Source organism: Argiope bruennichi, chromosome 4, assembly GCF_947563725.1.
Source record: "Argiope bruennichi chromosome 4, qqArgBrue1.1, whole genome shotgun sequence".
In the NCBI taxonomy this organism is placed as follows: Eukaryota; Metazoa; Arthropoda; class Arachnida; order Araneae; family Araneidae; genus Argiope; species Argiope bruennichi.
Window position 1 is genome coordinate 115095884 of NC_079154.1, and position 25642 is coordinate 115121525.

A 25642-nucleotide genomic window follows, 5' to 3' on the forward strand; every position below is an offset into this window, starting at 1 on the left:
CATTTTTTTTGTCTAATGATTTGTCAAGAACAAATCGTTCGTATGCTCTGGTGGCTAAGTAAATATGACACAGAAGTCAGACTTAACTCCAATAAATGGGAGCAAGCTGCCTCTTTAGAGAATTTCCATAGGGAATCAGTATACACATTTTGGAACCACTTGAAGGATGATTTAGAAAATCTACTGGAAGCTGTAGCAAAAAAATTGCTTGTTGCTAAAGTGCATATCAGTCTACCAAATATTGACTAATCAAAGGAAGAAACCCTTCTGCTTGTGATTCATTTTCATCTGTGATACCTTAACCCTCTAGTCTAGAGGCGGACTAAAAAAGTCGCATCAAGTTTTTATAGAAACGTACGAAAAATTATTTCAAGAACAGAAAAAGATCCAAATATAATCAATTGCTTGCCAAGAATTACATGGCGTCGTTAAGGCTGCTCATCGACAGAGCGACCATAAAAAAAGGGGGGGGGGTCATGCGGTACAATACCTACAGATCCCACGATCTGAGGGAGTTCTATGATCTAAATGTTCACTTTTCAGTCAACTAAACCCATAGTTTCTAATGAGCCTATAGCACAAATTCCATTGCTGTAAAAGGACATAATATAATGTTATTGTCTAGGAATGCTACAAAAATATAGTCGTGTCTTTAAGATAATTACAAATGATCAAATTTGCTGATTTGTTTTGTTTATGGATGATAATATTCTATAATATTCTTTCATGCATTTGGGAAAATCTATGTTGAATTTTTATCTTCTGTGGATGTAAGGAAAATCTTTGAGGGTCATTCAATAGAATAAAAGGGAGCCACATATAAGGGCATGTTCTCTTCCACTGTGGCCAACAATGAATGATAAATTTTTGCTAATTATGATGCTATGTACCATAAATGTTTCAAAAAGCTATATGTCCTTTCCTACGAATGTCATTCTATATGTAATTGTATTTATCTAATAAGCATATTTAGATAAATACAATTTCAATATGATCACGGTTATTTAAAAGCCTTTTATTTTTGCCTTTGCAAAAAAATATTATCGAGGCTCCAAAGAATTTTGGCGCTTGGTCCCTTTTATGGAGGTGACCAGCCCTGCTCACTGATATCACTAAAATCTCTGCTGTCACATAGGAAAAAAAAACAATAAGATGGTCACAACAAACAAAATAGGAGCTGTTTTTTTATTTACTTTTTCCACGGAGGCACTTTCACACGAGCGATTGCGTCATGGCCGCACTAACACACTTTCGGATGGGGTTGTCATGTGGATGACCCCTCCCCGAGAAATCGTTTTGTTCCGTTTGGCCAGCTCTGCGTATCGAGAGGCGTTGTCCCTGTTTCCTGCAGGGTCCAGGCACTCGGAGAAAGTGCTCGGCGTCTCAGTTGATCCACGAATGGGAGTCGGGGAACATGTGCTGCGTTCAATGAGGAAGACGACAGCGATGGGGAGCAGAGGAATAGCTCGGATAACTGTTGTGATAGCGGTGAGTACGTGCTTTGGGTTCTTTCTGAGGGCAGCTGCTCCAGCTTTTTATGCTGTTTATTTTAAACTAAGATTGATTCTTTTTTTGTCAAACGATAATTTTTGCTTCCTCGAACATCAAGAGAATCGACGGAAAAATTCGACCTTGAGACTTCAATGAATCTCTGTGTTTTAGATCTCCCTGAAACCGAAAAGCTCATTTTAGGTATCATGTCATTCTATCTATATGTGAATCAAGGAAAGGTAATAAATAGATAAAGTAGCTAACTGCCTAAGGATCTCGCAAATTTTCCTCCCCTTTCCGAAGCCCTAAAGTTTTTCTGCAATATTTTCAGTGTGATTTATTTTTGTGCTTTCATATAATTTACAAAGATCATGCACTTGAACTTGTTGAAATAATGGCAAGTATTAAAATTTATAGTATTATTTTCACAATATTCCTATAGGAATATTCTCACAATATTCCTATTGATTGCATTTTGCAAATATTATTTTACATTGTTTAATAATTCCAAAAAATATGTTGCTTTACAATTTAAAAATGTCTGATAATATAATTAAATAATATTTAAACTGTATTAAATCTTATTATTTTTTTTTCAAATTACTTTTAAGTTTTAATTTTGCATCTTTTATAGGCGAGATATACTAAAATGAACTCTTTTAAAATTGTGAACTGAAATGAAATGCTTTTCTGCTTCAACTTATCGAAATTTGCTTGTGAAATTGCTTATTTTGAGATTAAGATTAAAATCCACAAAAATTCTGAGTAGCTTGAAAAATTGGAGCAGAAAAAAAAAAAAAGGGGGTGATCTGAGATATATTTTGCTGAAACCTCCCTGGAAGATTCACTCCGACCTTGCTGTGAATATCATGATACAAAAATGCAATAAATAAGAAATAATGAAATTTGGTTTGCTTTAATATAAAGTTTTAGATTTCTGTATTTTGGATTAAATCTTTCAATGGAAAATTTCCGTGTTAATTCGTCGATGTGCATTGCTTACATTGATTAAAAAACGCAATAACTTAGAAAGATGAAGCATCGTCAGAATTGTAAATCTGTACAGATTTTTTAAACACTACTACTTATTTGGCTATCTCTTCGGGAGTTTGTGAACCCGACAACCGGGGGAAAAAAAACAAAACAAAAAAACAAACAAACAAGAAAAATGATCATTGCTCTATGATATGGTGTTGCCATCAATATTGTGAATATGTATGAAATTTTAAGATTTTTGTCAAAAGGGAAAAATACAAATGCTTATAACACTTTAATATGAAGTATAAAAACACATCATATTATATATTTATATAAGAAATTCGACAGAAGAAGACTCCCACTGACACTTGTTTGAACATTACGGTACTGTCTGATTAGAAAATTGTAACATTTCCTATGATATAGACCTATTATTCTCACTTAATTAAGCAACAATTACACATTTTAATTGTAAGGTCTTTGTGTTATAAGATATTTATTTGAAAATAATTTGTAAGATTACTGATTAACTTATCTTTCTGTGGGTTATATGAACTTCAATGTTCGTATTTCTAAGCTTGTAAATTATAGTTAAGTCCTCTAGTGATATTTTAATTTCATTTGAAAATTGCAGGATATTCATAAACATTTTAAGAACTTCATGAACTCTGAATTCAATCAGAATGATAGAGTAAAATGTAATTATGCTGTAGAAAATAAAGCATTCAAGAGATTAATGTAGGAGGGCAAAAAGTTTACAATGCTGCAGGGTTTTAAGAATAATATTAGTTAAAATTGTGATAAATCCATCAATTATAGTTTAGTATAAGGTTAAAAACGTTGATTTTGAAAGGATATTAGATGGATATGAGATGAAAATTTGTTATTAAACAAATCTTGGTATGTCAATATAATGGCAATATTTTAAATCTAAAAATGTAATATTTTGTTACTTTTCGAGAAATATACTATTTTTTCTGGTACAATAAGCACATTAATTACTTCTCATAGAGTAAGTAACAGCTCCAGCTTTCACTTTTTCGAAATATACAAAGAAAAAGTATTGTAAACGTCGAAAAATTTGAATTCAAGATTTTGACGGATCTCCACTTTCATACATCTCTGAGTTTGAAAAATGCATTTATGGAATTATGTTTATTTGTATGCGCACATGATAATTCAAAAGCACTTTGAACTAGAGATATGAAATGTTGTATAGAGACATGACGCCAAAATTTTACATTTTTGCATACATGCAAATGCAATAACAGAAACACAGTACACAAATGCAATAACTTTTTTAAATAACTGAAATTTAATATGTGTTTTTTGTGATTGCAGCTATAATTCTGCGTCAGATTTTGATTTCAGTGTGTTGGAGAAAAGGTGTTCAAGTTACCTATTCAATTTTCTATTATTTGTGTGTTAAACTGTATGATAGCGATTAATAGCCCTCTCCTCAAATCGCCAAACTTCGCGCATTAGATTCAGTAAAAATGTTAGATTCACGCCAAAGATGGACATTTCATAACTTGTTCGCCAATGCTTTTAATTAATACAAAAGAACTGGAGATTTCTTTAGCATACTGCGAAGTACAGAACTCTCATGCGTTCGACTTTAAAAATAAAAATCTTATTATTCGGGTCATTCCTTCATGTCCTTGGCTAAGACCCCGTGATTTTATGCGGATGAGGAGGATAACATCTTTATTAGAGAATACGCGAGAAAGTTTTAGGGATATCAAATTGAAATGAAGGAATCTTAATTAAAAGAAAGGAATGAAAAATTCAAAGAATAGTTTATAAAGAAAGTTTTGAAATATTTGAAAAAAAAAGAGAGAGAGAGAGAGCGATGAAGCTCCGATTTTTTTTTCAAATATATAAACGCATTATTTGGTATCAACGCATTGAAACTATTTAGTAGCTTTGATTGCAAATTGTATCCGAATGAAATAAAATTTAAAAAAAATCGCAAAATTTGGATTTTTCGAGAACTTGGTACTTTTTAATTTATATCATAGATAGTAAAAGTTAAGTTAAATATGAATGTTAATATAAAATCGGTACTTTAATTTTTACACGACTGATATTTTAATCTTAATATAAATAAAAGTTATCATGGTTGTATATCAGTCATTGAATATTCCCCTATCACAAGTTGACAGTGTTTTTCTTTTCGTAACTTGACCTTTTTCTTGAAAATTTATAATCTTTTATTATGATGATGTTAATAAGTTAGCATACTATCTGTAAATTGCTTCATGCCATGTGCTTCCATAACGCTATACAGGCTAAATCGGTTGATGCTACAGCTACCAAGTCTAACATGTTGTTACTTATTGAATTAAAGATACTCATAAAGAAGGAACTTTTCAAAATTTTAATTATTTTCTATTTGAAAACGGATCAAAATTTTGATTAAATTTGAAAAATTAATTAAAAAAATAATTAATAATATTAAGTTTTATCAAGAACTGGAGGATATTTTTGCTTAAAAACAATTTGTACGCCATTTTCAAAATTTAAGAGGTTCGTCTTTTATTGATACCGATTTCCGTACATTTCTCGAATGTTAGTAAATTTTTAAAAATATTTTGAAGTTCATGAAGTATTTACAACATTACTGTTTATTATTTCAAGTATTATGTTTATACAATCGTTATGCACGTTGCGATGATATCTAGTACATTTTTTTTGCGTACACGATATCGCTTCTATATACTAAAAGGCAAGTTTTAAAAATGATATAAAGACAAATGAATCGAATCTTCTTTAATTTTCTTAAATCCACGCCAATCTACTCAGCAAAAAGGTTTAAAATGTACAGTAGATTATTTGCGTGATCAAATGTCTCCATAAAAGTGACAAAACTTCGTTAATTTATTATTATTTTGGCGGCGGTTATTACAATGGTTTTAATGCATAGTTTGCTAACTCTAGAACGAGCATGCCGTGTTCTGATATTGCTGATGTTGGGTTAAGAATTAAATTTTGTCAAAAATATCGAATACAGAATAAGTATTCAAACAATTATTAATGTGCTGTATCACTATAAGGTATTGGTGCTGATAATTCTAGGATGCGTTGTAATAACCAATATTCACCATTGATCTTAGAATTACCATTCTTATCTATTCAATACTAGCTTTTACCCGCGACTTCGTACGCGTGGAAATAGATTGGAATTTATAGCATCAATGGCCTTATCTTTTGTTACTCATGCGCATGCGTGAATTTTCAACGCCACTTGGGGCAACACAAATGTATGAATTTTCTACGCCAGTTGGGGTAACGCAATATAGATGATTGATTTTTAATTTCCTTTATTCTGTTTTATTTTAATTCAAAAGTACTTCAGAAGGAATCCGAATGATTGATTCATTAACAATGTTTAATTTTAAATGTATCGAACACTAAGAAAATAAACAGAATCGTTTGAACTAATAGTCAAAATCATGTTAAGCCTAATCTCATTGGCGTGGGGGGAAAAAACACTGAAGCTTTACTCATTTGGCGATTTTTGATGGGAAAGTTAGTTTTTAATTAATAAAAAATTAACCACTCAATTAACCGGAACAGATAGTAGCCTATGTCCTATTCCAGACTATAATCTATATCTGTGCTAAATTTCATCCAATTCCGTTCAGCCGTTCTGGCGTGATTGACTAACATCCATCCATCCATCCAAACTTTCACATTTATGATAGTAGTACAAATTAGAGAAATAATTGTAAAAAAAAAAAAAAATCCTTGGCGATAATTGCGGGCGATTTTTTGAATATAATTACTCTTTTAATAGCATAATTATTTATTCATAATATGCATGAAAAAACATTCAAAAATTTTGCTGATTTTAGCTCCAGAAATATTTTTTCAAAACAAGTCGACTGTTGCAACTTGCCTTGGGTATGGTGCAAACTGTAACAATAAAAACAGCAAAAATAAAAATCATTTTCTTCTTATTATTATTTTATTAAATAAATGCACAAGGCATTTGGCGATTATTATCACTTAGAATAGTGACAATAAATGTTATCAAGCGATTTACATTAAAATAAAGATAAAATAATTCAACCGATCAACTTAAAAATGAGTCTGCATCAGAATTGTAGTATGTTCCTATAGCACACATTTTGTTCTCAAATTTTACAAATTAATATTAAATCCGTTTTCTTTCTTATGAATTGCGAGGTACGGTGGTCTGTTTTTAATGTCTTAGAACCGAGGCAGGAATGCCGTGGGAAGAAATTCGTTTCACCGAAGATCCATCGTGCAAATGGATTGGTGTACTTTAAATCTGCCAGGGCCAAAAGCATTCCCTATGGTTTGACTCGAAAAGTTATTGAAAGAGCTCAAGTGCGATCCTCATCATTTGAACACTGTTTAAAATGATTTGGTCAGTCCTAAAATGACCTCAACGTTGATTAATGTAATAGGCTATAACATCACCAGAGTTGTTGCAAAATGGAGCAAAAACAATTTTCTTTTTAAAAATTTGTAGGTTAGTTCAAAATTCTCTTCTTCATCTTATTTTCTTTTATTTTCTCAATGGAGATTTTTTTAAAAAATTTTTTTCATTTCCCCTTATTCTTTTTTCTTGTTTTTTCCACCTTATTGCCTATGTCACCATTTTCTTTTTCCATTTCTTCTTTTTCGGATGGGTCGCTTAGGAAAGTCAATTTTTTTAAAAAAAATATTGAGTATGCCTTTTAATTCTTTTCAAAGTGAATTCCTACGAAGAGATATTTTCTTTGGAAGTCCATGCTAATATTTAAAGCAGAAAGTCAATCATCACAAATGTAGATAAATTGTAATAAGTTAAAACTTGTGTGATTAGAAAGGCCCCATTACTTAATATGTTGCTTTCTTCTGTGATATGTTTCATATGTCGGGACAAACTGTAATATGTTGTAGTTGGTCCCGGGAATTTGTGTCAATTTACCCACATAGTTTTGAAACTTTTTGTTGATAAATAGAAAAAAATATTACGATTAGAAAAAAAAAAGCTGAAAATAATTTTTTTTTCAAAAAACTTAGTATATAGGCAAACTAAGCAAAAATATTTTTTAACCGAATCACTAATTCATCTTAAATCAAAGCTTGTTAAATATTTTTTATCTGCATTAACTAGCTAAAAAGGAGCACATATTCACGACCCATCATTACTTATTTCGACTGCGTATCAATTATACTGATGTAATAGGACCTGTCATAAAAAATCATATTTATAGAAAATTCTGAATAAAAAGACTTAAAAGCCGCAACGTAAAGTGTATATTATATCTTGCACTTGTTAGAAATAGCCTTGGTCTCCCTTATTTATTTTATTTTATTATTATTTTGTATATTTACAAACTGATTTTTTTAAATCTTTTAATAAAACTTATGTTTGGCGCAGCTTATTTTGCACTGGAGTTAAGCTAAAAATTCTAATAATTGTACCTCATCTGTTATATATACGCCAATTAAATGTTATTTTATTTCTCCTTTGTATGCGAATAGAATGAAGAAGTTAAGAAATCGGACTTGCATTCCCCTTCTGAGGAAATTGTAAATAGGAATTGTGTCTATATATCTGTGGATGCTTTTGCTGAAATACGAAATAAATTAGACATATACAATTCATTATGTACTATCAGTCTAAACACAAGAATTATAAAAAAAATTCTTTCTGTCATTACAGTCTTTAAATTTAAAGCAAAATCCATCAATGAGTCTATTTGTCTATGCGAGCATGATAATAATAATAACAAATGGATAACACATTTGATAAACAAAAGTTAGTATGCAGTATTGACATGAATTTTGTTGATTTGAATATCAAATTTCAGTTCCAATTTATGAAAGGAGATTGAGCCTAAACACCTGATTAGCTATTGACTGTATTATGATGTGGCGACACATAAGAAGCAACGTGTTTTATTAGTGCATGATAAAATCAAGGAAATAAACCTTTCGACAGTTTATTTTCTTTTGTAGATGTCTAATTCTACAAAATTCGTCTAACCTTCTTTTGAATTGATTTTTGAAATATTTCCGGTTTCAGAAAAAAATGCAAATTTCAAGGCGATTAAATTAACCTAAAAAAACTGCAATATTCCAAGTGAACCAGCTGCTCCCATAAAGAGGGAATTAACCAAAACGTATGGATTGCAAGCGGCACGATGTCTGACTTACCTATCAGGCAAATAAGTCACGTTTCCGAATCGCATTGTTATGAATGCCCAGCTTTAGAAAATACCACAAAGTTATTTCTTAAAACGCTCGAATTTCGCTACTTCCTCAATTTTCACACGTAACCCACTTATTATTCTGCTTTCTTTCTACTTCTGAAAGCCTTCAACTTCCTGAGAGTTGTATACAATGTTTCTGGAAGTATCTTTAGTAATAGGGAAATAAATGTATGCGCTTTTCGCATTCGATAAATATTCAGAAATGAAAGAAACATTGTTTGGTTGATGTTCTAGCAATTTAGAATGATCAAGCATTTCAGAAGACGAAGAGGAAGTATTATTAAAAGACATTTAACTGCGGAAGAGTTAATTTGGAATAATTTAATGTTTTCATTGTTGCATTCAACAAAAATTGGCAACTTGCTCCAGTTTTGTATTTCGATTATTATTCTGTCTGGACTATTATGAGAATAATTTTTAAATAAATAAACAAATTTAATCTAATATTAGGTCACTATAAGGGTTTTAAAGCACAATTAGAATTAATTTAAAACATCCGAGTAAAGAAATTATGTGAAAGTCTCAGACTATCTGGCACGTTGGGGCTACTTTTTTTTCAAAACGTTAGTAAATCGACTTGTTTGATTCTGTAATAAATATTTGCATTACAGTAAATTATGAATAGTATCAGGAAGTTAAAAAAATAGGCTGTAAAAAAATTAATTCTACAATATATTTTCTTACTTAAAATTCGACGAAAAAATTTCGTAAAATAATAATTTGATAAACTCCATATGGAAAAAACCTGTTATAGTATTAATCGTGTATTAAATAAAATTTATCTGCTGAAATTATGTTAGTATACATAAGTCCAACGTTAAAAAAAATATTGAAATCTGTTTTTCTTAGAAATACTTAAAGGAAATATTCGGGATTAATAATTTCATGATTTCTAAATAGAAAAAATTGCAGCTTGAACAATTTCGAATACATTTAGAATTTTTATTTGCTCTTAGAAAAAGGCAAATTTCGGTCACAAGCCGTTTAAAAGAACATCAATTTAATAGTAGTTTAAAGTATATCTCTAATTTAAGTATTTATGGTATATACGTGAAGAACTGGTCGGTCATTTTGGGCTTTATTGTGCAAGAACTACATTTGGTCATGTTGCATCAATCATATGGTTGGATGCAAGAATAAGTAGTAAAATTCAAAACGTCAAAATGAAACGTGGACTTAAATGCATGAAAATCCTGCATAAGAGATGGCAACGAGTATAAAAATTTTAAAATCTGTGGAATGTGAGAGGGAAAAAAGAAAAACCTCATTGGGCTTTAAGAAATTAAAAAGATTTCTTTGGTGATGTTATCCTACTGAAAGTTGGTTTACACTCAACGAGTTATAAGAACGCGAGTAAAAAAGCATGCTTAGGAACGCTGAAAAATACTGTTCTGTCCATGGCAAGTACTTTTCCCGACGGGACACATTGTGTTTCCTTCTTACTGCGCATGCGTTTGTAGAATTTGGGGTGAAAAAACTGATCACTTATCATAGATTAATTCCCCAAATCCCACATTCGCAATGAAAATCACAGAAAGACCATTCTCTTATGGAATGAGCTGTACCAGAATTCATCAACTTTCTCTTTAACTGAATTATTTTTCACCACAATTTCTCAACAGTTAAATAACAAGCATTTCTTCAGTGATTTTCACTTAACAAAATTTCATACTGGAATCGGTAATTTCAGTGACTATCTCAAGAAATTTAATTATCGGACACTGATCTGTGCTCTTGCAGCGTGGGTTGCGTTCAAAATGTCGAATACTTGCTTTTTGACTGCTCCAAACTTATTGAAGGGAGAAGGGATTTTATTGTGGATCTCGATGCCTGTAATATTAAGTTTCCACCTCCGCTTCATGTTTTTGTCGACCCCAAAATGGCATTTTTTTTTTCATTCTGTAAATTTATTGCCTTTGCTGCTTCAATTTTTAATTAGTTTTGTTGTTTTTTTTCTGTTGTTTTTATCCGTATTTTTATCTATGTATGTAGTTGTTTCTACTTACTTCTGTAAGCCTTGTGCTGTACTTTGTGGTCACAAGGATTGCCTTATTACTAATAAAAAAATCATAGATTAATTCCAGCATTTTTTGCTCTTTGTTCTTTCTGATGCGAAGTTGTGTTTTTTTTCATTTTATTTGCCATTTTTTATAGTTTTCCAAATTTAGTTATGATGACTTTTTTTTTTTTTAAATTTTACATGTTTTTCTATGTAAATACCCATTATTTTAATACGATACGTTGTGAAATAATTTTTTTTGGGGACGCCGAATCGGCAATTTATAGCCAGGTATGGAATGCATGAATTTATCTTATGAAATTGTGGGAAACATACATCGGTCCCTTTCTGCGCATGCGCTGCCTGCTGGCCGAGTGCAAACTCATCTTAAGTCACAAATATTTGTTGAAAATGCTCTAAGAACGCGTAATCGATGATGATTAAAAGAATGACACTTAGTTGAAACATGGATAATCATAAAATCTATGTTACATGATGTGCATACAATATACATTTCACCAAATAAAAGATGTTTATGTGTGAACCAAGTTTGATGAATGAGGAGTCGAGTTTATTTGACATCGAGAATTCTCATATCGGAGCAACGCAATGGTGGTAATTAAGGATTAATGTAATGTAGTTGATTTTACATCTGACGATCCCAAAATGTATACCATTTCAAATGCATAAGACAGAAATAACTTTTCTTTATATTGGAATAAGTAAGTGGTCGTTGCAATAAAATGGATACTGTTTTTACTGCTTCATCAGCTATTTCATTGCCAATTACACGGACGTGATCAGAGATCTAACAAAATAAAATTTGAATATCCCTAGAATTGGTGGGAAAAATTGGGAATTAAGAGTGGAAGATTCGCTCATAAAACTAAGATAAAGTGTAAAGAGTCGAACATTTCTAAATGTCTGTTTACTCGGTTCCATTATCTGGAAGATATGTAAATTAAAAACTTTCAATTATTCTTTATTTAAATTAGCAATTTAATTTTAATTTATTACTAGCAGCTTTTGGCATCAAGCTTGCTCGCCTAGGATATTGACTTTTCTGACTGTTAAACTATTAATATAACATACATTTATCAAAATGTCTCCTTGTTATTGAAAAAGACTGAAACATATGAATTAAATGGTATCACTTTACACTACTATGTTTATTGTATTATGTATTTCCCTAACTTTCTGTCATCTCTCCTAAAATGTGAACTTTGATTTAACGGTAGCGATTAAATTTCAACTAATACAAAAACATTTTTGCTGAATCCAAATCTGTGCACATTTTTAAAAATATGTGCACAGAAAAAACATTTGACATTGAAATCTTATATGTACTACAATATATATTATATAATTTATGAAATATCTCAGAGTATTATTGCAAAAAAAATTATCTCAGTAACAATAATAGCAATTAATAATTAATAAAGTGCAAGTAAATAAAATTTTATCATAAAAAATTATGGAATATTTTTATTCGTATGAATGCAGAGCACATGTAAAAATATTTACAAGTATAGAATCTTTTTAAGTATTTCATAACAATAAAAATAGAATTTGAATTCCATAATAAAATTTTTAAGAGTTGGTTATAAAAAAAATCATTCAAATTAGAACATTTTGGCACATATATTATCTGAATTTCAGTTATCTTGCTTTTTGCGAACTTTTGGATGTCTAAAACATGCTTAACTTCAACTAGAACAATTTGTTCAACAATGCGAATTGAATCGGAATACAAATCCAAAGTGAATTGAATATTCGGAGAAAACTGAATACTGTTGATAGAGAAGCATGGATGTGATATAAATGGATTATGTGAATAATAATAATGACATTTGTTGGGCAGGAAATTTAAATTGACTATTCAAATAAAACCTGCACCTTAACCTTGAAAACAAGAGTCTGCTCACATTTAAATTCTCGAGGACAAAAAAGAACTATAATTTTTTCAGTTTAAAAAACGGGAATTGAATTTTAAAATCTACTGGTTTAATTCATTTAAAGAATAAAGATGGCAGTTTCGTTGTCGATATATTGACTTCTCCAATAAAAATAACATTTGAGTTTTTTTGTCCATTTCAACATTCTTCTTCAGCTGGTAGTGGGGGCGTAACAAATAACTAGTGGAACTCTCCATATATCAACAGATTGACAATCATAACAACAGACTGACTTAACATTTCCCACTGCCGGGTAAATTTGTTTTACTTTTGTATATCGTGAATGGAAATTATATCAAATTATAATATATATGCCAGTAACAGATTTCAGGATTCGACAGGAAAAAGTTTGGTATTTCTTACATTTGTCTTTCCCAATTTTCGATGAAAAAATTCATTTACTGAATCATCTTTTCAATGCGAGTTGTGTTATATCTTTTTCAATTTTTGGAGAATGTTCATCGTTCTTTAAAAAATGATCTAAACGAAAGCTATCATAACAACAGGAACAGGAAAATGAAATAAAAAAGGTTAAAATCATGCTTATTGATGATTTTATCAGTCTGTAATTGTATTTATAATTTTGAAATGAAGTTGAAAGCTCGAGAAGTCGTACTTGAAAAGACACTATCTTGTTACTTAGATCTTCTCTTGGACAGCGAATCAAGCTCTGTTATTAAACAAAACTCTTCTGTTTCACTAGATATCGACTGCTCAGTTTTTTTTTAGTAACATAGCATTTTTAATATTTTTTTAAGACAAAAAGAATTTGTTTTCTTTTGTATCTTAACAAATAATCTTTCTCCCCATCTTAATTAAATATATATGGTTAAATAAAATATATGAATAAAAATATATAAGCTTAAAAATATATAAACAATTTCTTCCCACCTTAATAAAATTGATATAAGGAGGTGTGATGAAAGCTTATAAGCGAGTTAACAGCTACGCTACACGATCAATTGTTTTTGTATTGTGGTCATGTTACTGGGCTGCGAACCACATGGTCCCAGGTTCGATCCTTGTTCATACCAATCCGTCACATTGGTGACTTCGGACGATGAACCTTCAACCTTCGTACAGCTATTGTGGCGCCATATCTACCCTCAGCAACCCAAAGTCGTCAGATTCACTTGACACAGCAACACAAAGTCGTCAGACTCACTTGACGCAGCATCAGCAACCACTCACCCACACATACTCGCCATAACGCTTGGCGCTACTCAAATGCTCAAAATGGGTACAGGCACATTAGACTCAACAGCTGATACATCACCACTCAACAGCCATATCGTTCGTCTCACCTCCGAGTCACTGGAGGGAAGAGTCTGTGGTGAAAGCTTATAAACCAGTTAACAGCTACGCTACACGAGCAATTGCTTTTGTATCGTGGTCATGTTACTGGGCTGCGAACTGCAAGGTCCCAGGTTCTATCCTCGCGCATCACAATCAGCCACTGGGGAAACTATCTTTCTCCCTCTCTTTATTCACACCAACCTTGAATTGGTGCTTTTGCCTGATACTCAGTTTCCGTATTGATAAATTATACATTTTCTTATGCTTTGTAATATCAAACACACATCAGGAATACTTCCCACCAACATTGCAGTATGTATTTCATTTTCCATTCGAATGGAATCATCAAGAATTTTTAAGTTATGAGATACAACTGTTATGTTCATTAATATTTACTAAAAATCTAAATGGATTATTTTTTTTAATCTTATAACTTATTATAAACAACTCCAAAGATTTGGATCAAATTTTATATTTAGATAAGAGTTTATTTTTTTAAGTTTATCTATACAGAATGCCGTCTCATACCCTCGTATCCGCAACCATTCTGGTCAGTAAACGATTTGATGGGCATGTTACGGGAATTTTATTAAATACCGAAATATTTACAGTAGAAAAAACAAAAATAACTATGTATAGAATTTACAAACATATAAGAAATATAATAAAATGAAACAGTTTACAAGGATTTTCAACTTCGAAAAATTAAAGAAAAAAAGATTTGGAATAATAATATGAAAGGAGATAAAATGTATGAAAAAATGCATGAATTCTGTGTTTACTTGTTATCATGATATAGTAGTTGATTTTGCAATTATAAAAATAAAATAGAAAATAATTTGGTTAATGGAAACAAAGAAACATTCTGTTTTATTGATATTTATGAAAGCAAAAGTACGTGAAGAAACTGGTGTCCCCTCCCTAGTCTTTATGAGTATGACACGTTGTGAGCTAGAGAGGCAAAAAAAGATTTCTATTTTCACTAATAAATGTAATTATTCTTTGGATTTTCTTGCCTGGAAAAGAAGTCGCTGACTGTTCTTTTCAACCATTCTTGTTCATGGCTTGGTGATGGTTTTTTCATATGCCAAGCGATTGTGAGAGTAGTATAATGAACTTCATTGTGCTATTCCATGCCAATCCCACCACAATTGGACTGGTCCCTCTCCGATAGATTGAACCTTTTGAGGCTTAATTATACAGGTGTCTTTCCTGAAAAACGCGATTTTTCACAAAAAAATCCATTTTTTATAATTAACTATTAGAGACTTTTTTTTATCTGCTCTCATGCTGACAATGCCATTTACCCATACATACACACCCATATTAAATTCCGAACCTTCTTCGATCATATAAAAATGGCCCGAAATGTCCATTGGATTTTTTTTTCCTATTCTAAGGAAGTAAATACCGAATGGGTCATCTTGCGGAAAAGCCTGAGAAGTTGCAGAAGAGTATCCCTTCTTATTAGATAATCATGTCACACAGATCAATAACTAGAAAAAAAAATGTTGGTTAGAACCACAGAATTCGCTATATACACAACAACTGTCTTAAAAAAAACTAAATATCAGGCTATTTTCTCACCATTCCAACTTTTGTTTTCTTCTCACGTGGAACGTGAACTAGTTTCCATTTCCAGGAAAAAATGCGTAAATCAGTACAGCTCTCCCTCGTTTTTGTGTGGGAGACGTTTTTATTCGCCATTTCGAAGGAATTCACATCTAAAGGGTTTTTCATTAAAGTGCCATAAAGAGTAATCCTTCCGGAAATAATTTTCCATTCAGCACGCTATTGCATTGCGTGCCCGTTGTTTTGGCTGGCTTTCTTCAGCAAGCGTAACCTCGTGGAGACCTCACTTTCCTTCTTGGAGAAAAGACTATAAATTTATTGAGTTTTTTTAAGACTTTCCTATTAAAAAGTTCAATCAAAATGAAAATTTCAGAATTAAAATTTTTATTGCCTATTTCCGGGGAACTTATGTTCAATAATAATTCGATGAATGTATTTTATCCATGATTTTGCATCTGAATTAATTTTCCTAAATGCTTTTTTCCTAATACATATTGTTCATGTGAAAGTAAATATAAATACATAAAAAGAAACTGTTATGAAAAATTATATTTACTTTCATTTTTAAACGGATGATGATTCTATTAGGCACTTAGGATTATGAAATTTTTTATGCATTAAAATATATAAACATTAAAATATATAAACGTCAAACATGTTACAAAAACACTTTAAATGAAATATATTATTTAAAAAAAATTCAGTGCTGCATAATTTTTTTAAAATTACGAAATATTCCAGGCGACTTAATTATAATTTTTTTTTCCATTATCTTTTTCTTTTACCATATATAAATTTATTTGGAAGAAAATTGTATATGATTTTGTAATTCCAATTAAATGTTCATTTTTTTAGAAATATTTTTAAGCACAGGCACAGAACTTTCTTAAGAATTTTATGATTTTTCTTAACTAAAATTGATTTTTAAATACTTAAAAAAAAACTTGAAACATAAAATGTATACCCTGATTTCCGTTAATGTTTAACCGAAATCTTTATTATCAATTTTATTTAAGTTTCTCAAAAATTAAGCCATGGAACATTTTAAAGATATTTAAATATAACTAGAATATCATTTTTTAAAAGCAATTAAAATGTAGTATTTTTTTTTCTCTATGCTCTTCAAGTTTACATTTTATAAAGCTATTTTAGTTGAATATAAATATATATTTTGGAGAAACAATAACAATAAAATTTTATATTTTCATTCATTTTTGCTTATTTGAAAGTCCACTGTCCTCTTAATATAGTTAGTGATAATAATGCTTCAAACTGTATAAAAAAATGTCTGATTTGTAATCTCGGTGTCGTTAACTACACGTATCTGACTAGTTTTATGATATTTTTCCCCCGAAAAATTTCGATTCTATTTCATAATCTAAAAACAAAATCCAAACTTTGTAAATTCTAAATTAGGATTATTTATATTATATGTAAAATAGGATATCAATAAATACAGTAGTTTTGTTAATATACAACAGTTAAAAATGAAACCAAAAAATATTAAACAGGAAGAATGATTTATTTTACCGAAAAATTCTCCGAAAATAATATTTGAAATGTTTATATTAACTTTCTATATATCCAGCAGCAATTACTTCATTTCAGACAATTCTATAAAAACCATCTTGAAAACAATATTTGTTTCTAGTGTATTTAGATGAATTAATGTACTTTTTAATGCATTTTCTGAAAAATAAATATTTTACTATAACGGTACATAGGAAATATGATAAAATAATAAATAAAATTTTATGAAATTTGGTACGAATATGTTAAAAATCTTTCAGGATATAATAAATTGAAGATTTTACGACAGCTTCATTTAGTCATGATTTACAGTAACATTCATTTCAAAGCAAAGAGAATTTTTGATTCAAAATTCATTTATGACAACTTCAAATGTTCATAAAATATTTATTTATTAAAATAATTTTTATCTTGTAGTAAGTACTTAACTTTTAATTTAAGGACTTAACTTTTACTTCAAGAATGATGACATTTTTCCTACTACTGATAAATTTGCAGAAAACAAATCGTTTGGCAATGATTAAATGATGAAAAAAAAAAAGACTAAGAAGAAGTTGTTCCATTCTTCAATTAAATCTATTGCTTCAAACGAAGATGTAGTTGACTTATATTTTATATAAAATTACTTTTATATATATTTTATATAATACTTATTTTTTGTATAATTATTAATGAAAAAAATCCATTAAATAAAATTAATTGGATATATAATTCTGTTGCTAATACTCACAGTCAATCAACATGTCAGACGACAATTAAAGAATTTTTTAACTAAATGCTTTTAATCAAATCAAATAAGAAAGGTAAAATATGCATTCAAGATATGCAATAAGGGAAGAATTTTCTTATTTTTATCAAAAGTATTTAATTTTAAAATTTATCTATAGTTTTGAATAATCGTTGTAGTATATTGGTATTACAATAAAGAGTTTTAAAATTATTACTTTAAAAAGAATTTGCATTAATAGCAGTAATTGTAATAATCAAAGATGTTTATTAAAATTTCGATTATTCGTTTATTCATTCATATGTCATTTTATATTAGTCCATTAAAGAATATATAAAAGGTGCTTTACCTTATTTATAAATTGTACAAAATCATAAATGTTTCATCAATTTTATCATTTCATATTTATAAAATTATTATTATTGTTCTTTTCTTCCGCTCTGAAATGTTATTTATGTTGTTAATTATGTTGTTATGCTATTATGTTGTGAATATAAGAGTAAGAAATTAGAATTAATAGTTGAAGCGCATGCGCAGAACTCAAGGCTTCCTTTCTTCATAAAAGGGTTTGATAATTTGAGAGTAATTTCATATCCACATAAATATTTTGATGTAGGTTTAAAATTTAACTGGTTCTCCTGTCAATATTCTTAAGTGATAAACGCAGAATTAATATATCGAATTATATTTCTGTCAGTTTAATTATTTTTATTTCTTTTCTAAAAATTCATTCTGATTCGTTCCACAAGAAACTAAGCTAATTTTTATTTTAAGTTATATTCTAAAAGCTATGCTCAGTTCTTAAAATATTTTTCATTATTTATTTTGAAATTTACCTTTGGAATGAAAATCATTCGGTAAACAAGAAAGCTTAGAAAATTCGATAATAGACTGTTTTAGTCGATAACAGATTGTTATTCGATAATAGACTGTTAGATAATTAACTGTAAAAAAAATCATTATATATCATGAGGGCTGAGTATTATTTTTAATATACTCTCGCTCTATGTAATAGAAAAATATTTTATTCTTTAATAACATAATAATAGAATTTCATTATTTAAAAGAAATACATTTTGCGGGAATGAAATGTGTTCCTAGAATTTTACTATTGATAATTTAAATATAGAAATAAATAATTTAATACAATATTGCTTTTGACAATGTAACAATAATAAAAGGCATAAATAAAATAGTGAAATAATTTCGCTTTAAGATAAATGATTGATATGATAAATATAATTCTAATAAATAAATGATCATAAATGAAATCATTGAGGTATTATAAAAAGGATTCTAAAAGCATAAAGTTTGTAATTCATTTAAAAATCATAATAAAAGGTTAAAAATTTTTGGTATCGTTTTCTTTCTTTTAATAAATATAGTAAAAATGTACGGAATGTGTGTTTTAATTTAATTTTCATATATAATTCGAAAACAATATCTTCACATTTAAAATATCGTTTGCCTTTCAAAATACGCTATCAGTATGTTTAAATCTTGAAGGAAAGGCAGAAAAATATTTAAATAATTTTTAAAGTCGTATTAGAAAGAAAAGAAATCGTATATCCAAATTTCATAAGGTGCCTATTCCTTACGCTGTATTAGTTTTTGTAAAAAAAAAATCTGTGTTTCAAAACACCTTTGTTCTAATCATTAAGGGCCACATACCATAAATTTTTTTACGTATATTATCTCCGATAGCAATCAGAAACAGCTGTCTTGATCAGTTTCATAAGTAGAAGAACTTTCCCGCCATTCTAAGATCTTTTGTTTTTTTCAGATAAAAACGTTGTTTCTTCGGGAAAATTTCCCAACTACAGCGTTTTATGAAAGAAAAAATGAAATGTAAATCCATTAGGGTGCTATTATCTATTCAAAAAACATTCAAGTGGAAACTGAACACGGCGGCATTGCTGAACTGAAAACAATGAAGTACTTTTATTTTCGTGCTGACCCATGGAACAACGGAATTAGAACAAACAAAATAAATTACCGGTTCATTCTCACACTCAACCAAGAAAATATGATTTTAAGTGGATAAAATAGCCAGTATTTATTTCCTCATTACCCACTCTTATTCTCAAGAATCATTTTGCAACTACTGCATCCTAGATTTGCACAGAAATTTGAATTTTTTATCATCTTACACAAGAATTTTCTTCATCAATCACTCATTTTCAATACTCGATATTAAGAAAAAAAATATCCATATAATATTTATCTGGAATTGATTCTGAAACTCAAACAAAATTCTGAGTTTATGACAAATTTGTAATTGAACTTCGAAATTCAATCCGAATTTGACCTTCTCATATTTTGATAGAAAGACTGTCAGAATTTTAATGAAACTAATGGTTGAGACTTGAAAGATTAAATATTTCCTTTGATTGGAATATTTCGAGCTTTTGTTTAATTCATGATTGGACTTGTAACTCCAATCCATAATCAGAGCAAGTTTTAAGATTTTGATTGCATGGGTTGTTAGAATTTTAATGCACGTAATTCAAGAAAATGATTTTTTTTATCTTGGATAATTTTTTTGTTTTTGTTTTATGGATGTAATTTTCATTTTTAAAAAAAAGGATTCTTTAAATGAAATTCCTGAATTCCAAATAGAATCGTATGCATAAGATTTAGTCTGAAATTTATTAGTAGCTCGTACTTTTATCAGATTTTTCTTTTTAATAAATAAAATTAAATGAGTTAAATTTGAATGAGCTCGTTAAAATTGTATAAATAAATTATTTTAATTTCTTTCTATTTATGATTAATTAGAAAGCTTCATTTTCGAAATCCTCGTTTCTGCCTTTAAAGGGCGAGATTGTTTTTGCACACAATTGGGAAAAAATATTTTGTAATTGAAATAAATCAAAGATTAATGAAGAAGACTGGATTCAATATTATCAGATCGAATTTTTTGTTAAAAATCACTCTTAATCTTAAGTCCAGACGTGATCTTTAAATAACGATTTTAAACTGCAATGCCAGAGTTAAAAATTTCGGATATGGATTTCTGAAAATTGGGTCAATACTATACTTTTCCTTTTTTTTTTTTTTTTTTTTTTTTTTTTTGTAAAATGGCACCTAAACTTTAATGGTTATTTTCTTTTCTTTGATTCGAATCGAAAAATTCCATAGAAAGTAAAATGTTTGTGCATTTTAATTTTTATGATTTTTTTTAATATTTATATGGTTCAAATTTAAACAATTCGGATGAAAGATTGGTAAATTTTTGAAATGAAGGAACCAGTCCCACTACGAAGAATAATTTTTCTTAAATCAGGAATGTATTTTAGAGATAAGAAATATTGTAACGTACAATGAAAATATCTTTTTACAATATATTTAAAAACCCATAAATTCTTTGATTGATTTTTAAGTAGGATTATTAAAGAAGTTACTTTCCCTAATTAAGTTTTGTGTGTCCTACCTATAATTAGCAGCTTTTAAATTTAAGGACGGTTCAGAATATGGCTCCTAAAAATCCTATTTTAATGAAATTTGTGGCAGAAAATCATCTTTCGCTGAAATGTGTAGCTATGAAGATACTGAGAACACAAGCTAAATACTTAAAGAGATAAATTTGGCAGAAAATGCTTCATGGGAAAGTCGGCTTTCATTTCATTGAATCCAAGGATCCCACCTCCCCATGAATATTCGTGCATAACTTCCAAAATATGATATTTTGTGTTTAATTAATCTAGCTTTGCAATTTCTGACTACACTTCTCTCACCGACTTGGTTCAAAATTTGATTCAATTGAACCATTTTAATGCAAAAATCTTATGTCCGTTCAGTTAATTGTAGTCTTGATTTATTCGATTCCCAAACAGATTGATAGATAGATAGTGTTATGTTTTGATAGAATTTGATAGAATTTCATTCATTTACGATATCCTCTTCTCATATGCACTTACCGACAATCTTTTGAATAGTTCACTGATATACTTTGCGAGAATCAACACAGAATTTCTTACGAAGCAACAATATTGTTGTAAAAAAATCATAATTCAAACTTTATATATTTATCATATTGTGCGTTTTAGTATTTATCTCTCTCATAGGCAGATAAATTCAAAATGTGGTTTAATTCGACTAGTCTGAATTTTGATAGTTTACAATTAATTAAATTCCCAGTATCGGGTATTTTGTTAATTGTAATGCTTTCTCATTGTATATCTCGAATGCGAATATAAAAAACGATGCGCTTGAATGGCTTCTCCTAAAGCAAAATGAGAAAGTAGATTTCAGTTTTGCGATTTATGTGTGAACATTCAATATGTGAATATCATTTAAGAATTTTATGAAAGAAACTGTGTTAATTTTGTTTTTAGATCTTTTTTTTTTATTTTTTTTTTATCAAGTGAGTTTTCAAGCTTTATTTTTTTTTATCAAGCGAGTATTTTTTAAAGTTTTTTTTTTACCCCAGTGAGCCATAATTTACTTGTGTTGTTGTTGTTGTTTCTTATGGCACTTGCCATGGACACACCCGCTGTTACGAAGACAGTGATTTTAAGCCGGTGGGGGAGCGTCTCTTGTTTTTATAGTAGCGCCATCTAGGGCCAAGGGAACGACTTAGCTACACACACGTCACAACCCTTTTTACGGGGCGGACTTCATTCACGCATTTCATTCACTCATCCACAGATCGTAATTTAGACCCGAATCAGAGAACGATCACCCCTGATCCAGTACCCCCCAGTGGTATTACTCTCGACAAGAGGACTTTGTGACCACGACAGATTTATACGCGCATAATTTACTTGTACTTGATGTAAGTTATAGATAAATCTAGCTTCTACCAACAAAAGTTTTCAAACCTGCTGTTAAAATTTACGGGTTTAAATTTAGAAGCATTATATTAGTTCAATTCTGTAATAAAAATTCAAATTAAATTGAAAATATATTTTATTTTTGGGACTCCTAAGAAAGTAAATGTTATTTGATATTAGATCCATGAACTAATATCAAATTATAATACTAGATCTAAGAACTAGTGTTATGGTATAAAGTTGTGGTTTAAAAAAAGAACATAGATAATATAGAAAAAAGAAGACATTGGAAACATGATATAGATATAGTGTATGCCGAGATAATGCAAATTTATTCTGCTCCTTTTATCTTAAAATATTTACAAGCATTTTGTTTTAAATAAATCTTCTTTCTAGTTTAAATAAAAAGAAAAGTGCAATATCGTTGTAATCCATTTTTTTTTCTTTTTTACTTTTCTGACGATGTGTAAAGAATCTCATCTCATTTTGAACCACATTAAAAAGAAAAAAAAAATTCTGATTACTATAATTTAGTTAATACATCTGTTTACTCGTTAAGATTTTTCCTTCGATCCTATTTACGAAAATATAAAAAAAAGTTAGAAAATGATAACGTTATTTTTATCGCTGAGCTGATTCATTGCAAAGAGACGATAGAGTGACGCGCTCAAAGAATACTTGACGATGGAGGAAAAGTTCGCATAGGAATTAGGTTGTAAAAGAAAGCAATCTAAAGAGGATAATTAACAAAGAATTAAGAGCAAAAATTAAATAATTTGAGCTTATGTTTTTTTCCTTTGTGTGTTTTCGTCTAGATTTCTTAGATGACTATTTTTTATTCACACTTTTATGGACTTGTTTTCTCTTTTATTTCTACAATTTATGATATTTTTACTCTATTTATTGCAGTGATGCATATTTGCATGATTTATAATTTTGTTTCATTTAAATTAAATATGAATAATTTAATGATTTACCGAAAAATAATACTTTTATTTTATTTTTTAATTGAGGTAGGAAAGGTTTTTATTGAGATACTTAATTTAAAATGTAAAAGTTTTTATTAATTGAATTTGAAAATTCAAAATTACTTTTTTTATTAAAACTTTTTCTGATTCTTTACACTATTTACATCTATTTATATAACTGTAGTTGAAGTATAAATTTTTTTACAGTTTATAATTAAAATATTTTGAATTCTTTAAAAACTATTACGATATCATTATACAGTCATTTAGGTTCTTTCGCTCAAAGCCTACATATGAAAAATTTAGCTGGAGTGTTTTATCAAAATTTGGTTTGTGCTTTTACAGTTTAGAGCGTTTTACGATTGATTCATCATAAACCGAAAAGAAATTTGTATGCATTCCTCTGTAATAGTATGTTTGAAAATAAAACATTCATCTACATTTTTGGAATGCGAAGATCTCTTACAATAATTCTTGCATCTATCTTGTTGCTTTTTTAGAATTGGCAAGGTCATATCTTCACGAATCGAAATACCGACAGACAATCAACTTAATAAAGAATTTTATCTAAAAATTTTTTAACATTTACAATTCTGAAAATAAAACCATTCGCCAAAAATTTTCATTGTATTCTTACGAATTTGTTATCGCATTTCTCTTCATAATAAATATCCTGATAATTTTATATATATTGTAATGGCAGCTGAATGTTTTCAGCTTTAGCAACTTATTTAGTGACAAAAATGAAGGACCCAGAATATTTGAGAATCTTGTCAATATCTCATTAAGACTCGAGTTTCGCTTATGTTCTAGAACATTTAATGCTCTGCCATGGAAACTTTGAAGATATGCGAGGCAGTCAAAGGAAGAGAGAGTCAGTTAAATTGAGCTCAAGTAAGTAGTTGAGCGAAGTCCTCAGTGAGTTGTGTCTGAGTACTTTGGGCTGCCGCGGTTGTTTAATAGCGATTTTTCTGTTGTTTACCGTAAGTGTTATTCTTGTGTAGGTTCCTGGAGAGTTTTCTGCTGTGTCTTCATGTTTCCGAATAAAATAAAATGCTGTTGTTTGTTACTAAGTCAATTTGGCCTTTTTTTACTTTACAATAACGGACGGATTTTGATTTTCTGTATCAGTATTTTTGGGTTATATTATGCATATGCAAATAGAAGGACAAATAAACTGACGTCCCTTTGTTGGGTTTCATCCAAAATTGTATAGATATCTATCTACAGGTTCTGTAAAACAGCCACTTATCAAATTCCATTAAAAAAAATTTTAAGCGTTTCTGCCATATTCTCGGGTCCTCTCGTGTAATAGACAGGTCAATAAAAACAAGTCATTTCAAGTATGTTCATTTTTAGATTCAGACGAACCTTACACATTTGAGACTCCTCAAAATTTGAACTTTAATTTTTTAACTATTGTACGTATTTCTGTTTGTATTTTGGAACACAAAAATAAATTTAATTTGGAGACACCACGAGTAATGAAATTATTTATCTGTGTTACCCGTTATGAATATTAACAGTAGCATGATTATAATTTAAAATAAAAGAATTTGAGGTGTATTCTATTCATTAACGGAAAACTAACAACAAATGACCTAAATTATTTATTATTTGAATTAATTTTATTTTAATTGCATCTACCAAGAACAATCTTAATTATTGATGATTTCAATACCGCTTCGATTACTGTTAAGAAAAATTTAAATCACGCATTACTTAAATGAATTATAACTTGATTTTATCTCAAAGTTCTATCTATACATTGTAGAAATTGAATCTTCTTATCTACAGATTTTAGACAATGCATTTTCATGTGATTAAAACTGACATACAATTTTTCACGTATCTATTGCGATTGTTTTAATTTAAATTTATTATAAATACAAGATATGGCTTTCAATATTCAGTTATAAAATTCTGTGTGTTAAAAGACATTAGTTCTAATTATCGAAAAAAGAAAAACTCAGTGGCTGATTATATATGGAGGGAAAAGATTATGGGTTAATGAGATTTAATGATTATAAAATTATTAAAAGATTATGGGGTTTAAAGCAGTATAAAAGTTAACATATGAAAACTGACTATTGCATGGATAGAATAAAATATGTGGTG

At 29.2% G+C, this 25642-nt stretch overlaps 1 protein-coding gene across 1 annotated transcript in view; it reads left to right on the forward strand.

The window, feature by feature from the left end:
• Window positions 1–1399: 1399 nt before the first annotated feature.
• Window positions 1400–25642, forward strand: part of LOC129966069 (uncharacterized) — a 68792-nt gene continuing 44549 nt past the window's right edge. The window contains exon 1 of the mRNA XM_056080433.1: window positions 1400–1488. Coding sequence (XP_055936408.1) covers window positions 1429–1488 — 60 coding nt within the window. The 5' untranslated portion in view covers window positions 1400–1428. The remainder of the gene's footprint in view (window positions 1489–25642) is intronic.